The sequence below is a fragment of the Eleutherodactylus coqui genome, chromosome 1, assembly GCF_035609145.1.
Source record: "Eleutherodactylus coqui strain aEleCoq1 chromosome 1, aEleCoq1.hap1, whole genome shotgun sequence".
NCBI lineage: Eukaryota > Metazoa > Chordata > Amphibia > Anura > Eleutherodactylidae > Eleutherodactylus > Eleutherodactylus coqui.
In genome coordinates this window covers 516898301-516904066 of record NC_089837.1, presented here as the reverse complement: position 1 = coordinate 516904066, position 5766 = coordinate 516898301, and the positions used below count along the sequence as shown (strand labels likewise).

General features: G+C 40.5%; 1 protein-coding gene across 1 annotated transcript; it reads right to left on the bottom strand.

Annotated features, from left to right (window-relative positions):
• Nucleotides 1-3786: 3786 nt before the first annotated feature.
• On the bottom strand, nt 3787-5154 carry LOC136607015 (general transcription factor II-I repeat domain-containing protein 2A-like). Its single transcript, XM_066589020.1, has one exon. It carries the CDS (start codon nt 5152-5154, stop codon nt 3787-3789), a length of 1368 nt encoding a protein of 455 aa, XP_066445117.1.
• Nucleotides 5155-5766: the final 612 nt, after the last annotated feature.

The following is a 5766-nucleotide window of genomic DNA, read 5'->3' as shown; positions in this document are numbered from 1 at the left end:
AACGAGCTCTCGAGCATTATGAAAAGTTCGACTCGAGCAACGAGCACCTGGGCATTTTGGTGCTCGCTCATCTCTAATCATAACGTAAAGAAGGAGCGACCCAACATTGGACTTGATCATAATAACCATTTTCATCAATCCAACGTGCTTCCTGAATAGCAAACTGATGCCAATCATTGAGGTCCAAGCTGCCAGTTTTTGGCAATTTGGCCCTTTGCAGTATGGCACCGGCATTCTTCACAGCTGATTTCCAAAATGTGATTCTAAGCAAGTCAATAATGTTTGGCTTATACTTTGACATTCTATTGAACTTGGTAAGAACCACGCCCATAGCTATCTGGCAGGGAGAGCCAGTTTCATTTTCAGATATACAGCTATGTAAATTACCTTACACAACTGTTGCTGAACGGCTTTTTCACTACCCAGTTAATGTATATCTACACCCTATCGGCAATCCTCAACCGTATGGTCATAGAGAAGACAGGAAAATCAGGCATGAAAAATCGAAACCACCACAGAAGCTGTCACCAATTGTAGCAGTGCAAAGCTTATGTGTCTATGCCAAAATCTCCTTCTGACGCATCAAAATCATTTCTACATTCAAGCTCGCTTATCCAGTGGGGCATTTACCAATGATTAGCAATTAACGGATTCCAAACGCATCCTAAAATATAAACTGGTATTTTGTGGCAAGAAATTGCGATATAAAGGCGATTATGAATATAATAGATATGATGCGATGTAAGAGTATTGCTACAATACCAAGGGACCATGAACAGTTTCTCTACTTAGAATATCAGTGCAAATATGCAAATTACACACCATTCACACTCTAAACTAGTCTAGCAAACAAATGACGGCATTCCTGATTTTTGTAAGTCTTATATGGAAGCCACACTGTCATTAACAGAATTAAAAACGATGCTGCAACAAAATCTTCGAGGCAATAAACATCTGCCCACTTTAAAAGTGATTTACAGGGATGAGTGCTGTTCCTCAGGATAAAATCATCATCAATAACAGTACAATTACTGACACGCAACACAGCAAAACAGAAAGACAGAACAGGAAACTAACTGAACAGAAAACAGAAAACAAAACAGACAATTTACAAACCAACAAAAAGTAATTCTAAATGATAGGTAGCAAAAGTTCAATAATGCTGAGATTGTACTGACCACCGACTCTTCACACGTCCCACTCCCTACTGAAAAGTCAAGAGAACAATCTCTTACCTGGGGTTCTGTTTCAATCGAAGAGAGAAAGGAGCTGCTCCTTGTTCAGTTGTAAGTGAAGTCTAGCAATCTCGCTGGGGCCTCCAAGTTTGTTAAAGAATTCGCCTATACTAGGTAGAATTAAAAGTAATTAATCACTTGAACCTATGCCCTTAGCTGAAACTCAGACAAGTAGATCTGAATTACAGTCAATGGCTGCAGGTTCTAGGCCATCACTACCCATTGCTGTGTTTTATTAGACAAAAAAGGGGTGTAATTAATGTACCGAAATGGGACGGTCAAGACATTGTTACATAATCAAGGTATATGAGTACATACATTTTTGGCTACAAAAGTATATTCTCACACTAGAATAATATTCTGGCATAAACAGGCTAACATCTGCAAATACCTTACGCAACCTTGGACAATTAAAGGATAAGTCCTTTGCATGTGACATTCTCCAGAGCATCCAATATTATTTTTGAAATAGCTTTGGCTGACCAGTCTGTCTCCACAATTCTAAGAAAAGTACGTGATTGTAATTAATTCAATGCCAATGGAGAGGTCAAAATAACCTTCTCTTTTTGCTTAAAGGCAATGGCTTAAACAAAGGCTATCTGAACTAAAATACATTTCTCTAACAGCACCATCTTGGAAATCTCGGCACCTACACTCCCTGCATGAACCGATTTGTCTGATACCCGCTGCTTCCATCAATAGAACAGTCTCTTCATCTGTCTGTTTGGAATACTGTGACTCTGATAAAGAGTGCACGGATCTTCCCTCCTATTTCTCCTCTGTAATAGCTGCAGTCACTGCACTCGGCCACATGGCGGGCACCATCTTGGTTGCATCCTTCAGTGCTGGGAAAAACTCCTCCAGCATCCTTCCATAGAGCAGATTTTTTTATATGGAGAGTTCAGACCCTTTGCATTGATTGACATAAGATTAATACTCATGATGGGGCCTTGTGTTTGGTGCTTGTTGATAACATGAGGTATTGACTCTTTCCTGGATCTCCCCTTTTCTGGGCTATTGTTCTCACTGCTTGTGTCTCTACTTACAGAGCCTAAACTCTCCCTGCATGTGTGATGCTTCCCCAGCATGGCAGAGTTTCCTGTAGCAGAGCCAGCGCAGAGGCTCTCCTTCTCTGCTCTCTTTGCGTTGTACATGATGTTGATTATGGTTAGAGCATGGGGTACAAGAGGAATCTTCTGTACTCACTCATTGTGAGGAGTTTCCCTGGACCAAAACTCCGACTTCCTGCACCAACAGCTCCATCTTGATGCCATCTTGCTGCTCCAGCTCTCCTCCATTCTACCGCTGGATGAAGAAGTCAGTGAGCCCCTTTGGTCCTGCTCTCGCTGTCCTCCGCTCTGTTCTGCTGCGTCTCCTTCTTTACAGGCTTATTGGCCGATGCCAGGAACATGCTTTTTCCTGCTTTAAACAGAGGTCCCATCCTGAAGCTTGCTACCAGGCTCCACCTTTGGTTCTGTGCAGATTTTGATGCAGAATGAGAATGGCTTAACTGTTAGCAATTGAACATCAATATCCGCAATGAGACTCGTATGTTTCAGAATTTGTAGTAGTGAATTCAGGTGAGAAATGTAGAAATATTTTGCTCATGTGAAGGTTCATTTTGGACCTGTGATGGGGAATGCCCTCTCACAGTGTCATTCCCAAGACGCCCTCCTGTTTTCTGAGTGTTTTCGCTGTTGCTTTTCAGGCTGATGCACAAAGCAGATAAGTATACTTAAGGCTCTTGGTGATGCAAGTATTGAGGTAACTGTTGTTTAACTATTGTTCACCAAAATGTTTATGCAATATCACCTATTTTTATGTTACTTCGTTTTTTTTTATTTTTATCATTTATTTATTTGTATTAATAAATTGTGTTGTATCAACCCACTTGTCCTTCTTTAAAGCCATATCTGAACTTGTTTTTCAGTTGGCAAAACAACCTTCCACTGACTTCTTGTTAAAGTATTTGTGCAAAACCAAAAAAGTAGGGTTGCGCTGTCCTCCCAGAGCAATGCCAAGAAGCGATCAATAGTCTATATCAGTGATGGCGAACCTTTTAGAGACCGAGTGCCCAAATTGCAACCCAACACCCACTTATTTATTGCAAAGTGCCAACACGGTAACGAAACCAGAAGGGTGGTTTCAGAGGCGCGTGCGTGCAAAAGCGCTCATTCCTGTGCATCATTTTTGCACCTGAATGAGATTTTTTGGCTTGTTAACATGTCTGTTTTACGGCTCTCCTCTAGACCTCGATGGTGGTCTAGGGTTCACAAAACGGACAAAGATAGAGCAGGTCCTATATTTTTACGTTCTGTGAAAATCACGGGAGCAAAAAGAGGAAGTGAGAATGAACCAGTTGAAAGCAATGGGTTCTATTCTCGGAGTTATGCATGCGGGAATACCCCCATAAATAACAGCCCCATGTGCATCAAATAATGCATACACTTACATCTTTTGTCTTAAAATTAACACAATAACGGAACTTTGAATGATGCTACCAACTTTTTATTGAATGGTAAACGTTTGAATTTGGCATGCTTTTGAAGAATTAGTGTGATTTTTGCTGTTGTATGGAAGCAGATAATTTGTCTAACCTTGGCTCATACTTTGTAAGTTTGAGAGCAACACACGCAGCACTCAGGTCATCTGTTAGTCGGTTTCTGGTGTCAGATTCGATATAGTTCAAAGCTGAAAACAGCTGCTCACAAGCATAGGATGATCCAAACAAAGTAAGGATAGCAATCCCAAGTGCCTTCATTGACTTAAAAGTATTTGGGAGAGAATTCCACACTTTAAGGATTTCGTTTTCAGAACTACGTGTGCTGTCATTTGACATCCCTTCTATCTCCTCAAGTTGTTGACGCAGGTCAGAGAATTTATTTTTCCAGATACTGTTTTCTTGAAATTCTAAGAGCTCCATTTCCAGATTACCTAAATCTAAACTTTGTAAGCAGGAAAGATCAAGATCTTCAAATTTTGCTTTATCTGGAGAAGTTAGAAAATACAGGGTTGTCTCCAACTTACGGAACTGTGAAAACCAGTTATTAAAATTCACCTTTGCAGCTCCTACAATGCTAGAAAAATCTTTGTAGATTTCCTGATGGCTTGCAGAATTGTCTGCAAAAGTCGTAGAATTGTCTAAATGCCTTTTTAGACTTGGGAAATATTTGAGCTGCCCACTTTCAAGGTCTCTTTCAAAAACCTGCAGTTTTCTCTCAAATGTTTTAATATCACAAAACATCCTTTCTGCAGTTTTCCCGGCACCTTGCAGCTGTTTGTTCAGTGCATTGAAGTGTAGCGTAAAATCTGTCAGAAACATGAGGTTGGTAAGCCAGGCCATATCGGTGAGCTCTGGATATTCCTGCTCTTTTTCATTCATAAATAGCCTAATTTCATCCAAGCAGGCTACAAATCTCTCCAGGACTCGGCCTCTGCTCAGCCACCGCACATTATTATACATGAGCAAACAATTATACTGCGCCTGAACCTTCTCAAGAAGTACTTGGAATTGTCGACAATTCAGAGCACGAGCCATGATGTAATTCACCATTTTTGTGCCATCTTTGATGACATCATCAAATTTTTTGCCACTTTCTCTGGCACAAAGAGCTTCTTGGTGTATGATGCAATGGAACTGAATGACTTCATGCTTTGCTTCCTTAACGAAGAACTGTATGAAGCCAGATGTTGCCCCCACCATAGAAGGTGCCCCATCACTAGTAATGGAGACCACTTTTTCTGGTCTTATGTCTTGTGACAAAAAGGCCTCCATCACAGCATTGTAGATATCTATCCCTTGTGTTCTTTTAGGCATAGACACTAGTTTCACCAGTTCTTCTCTCATTATGTCACCAACTGCATAACGCAAGATTATGGCTAGCCTTGCATGATTATTTATATCTGTGCTTTCATCCATAGTAACAGGCTGCATTCTGTAAGTCAGTGGTGAGTTGCTGACTAACATCACTTGCCATGCACTGGACTCTATCTTTAACAGTGTTTCTGCTAAGTGGCTAAGAGATGCGTTGAATAATTTTGTCTTTGTTTGGGAAATCATGAAAGACGGAATAACTCCCAGACAACATGGCGGTTTTGATAATCTCCCCATCAGAGAGGGGTTTACCATGCTTTGCTATGCACAGCGAAATTTGAAAGCTGGTAGCTGTCAGATGATTTGTTTTAGAAAGGTAGTTGCAAAAACTAAGATGCTGGGAATTATAGTTCCTCAATTTTCCTTCCAAAAACTCTTTTCTTTCTGTTTCACCAAGTTGGGAAACACTTTTGTGGTTGGTGTCAAAGTGTCGTCTGATACTTGATGTGCGACACGCAACACTTTCAGTGCACAGAATACATAAGGCTTTTCCATTGCGCTCAATAACTCCAAATGACTCTGTCCAGGCCTCTTGGAATGATCTTCCACTATCTGGCTTTGATTTTTTTGCTGTACTCATTTTTGGGAGTCTACAAAAACACAAAATAATAAAAAAAATTAAAAAATGAAGCACCCAATACTAATCTCTCTCTTCAC

What these genes read in the sequence shown, in the direction of transcription:
- LOC136607015 (XM_066589020.1), bottom strand. Translation starts at nt 5,154, where the DNA reads ATGGATGAAAGCACAGATATAAATAATCATGCAAGGCTAGCCATAATC.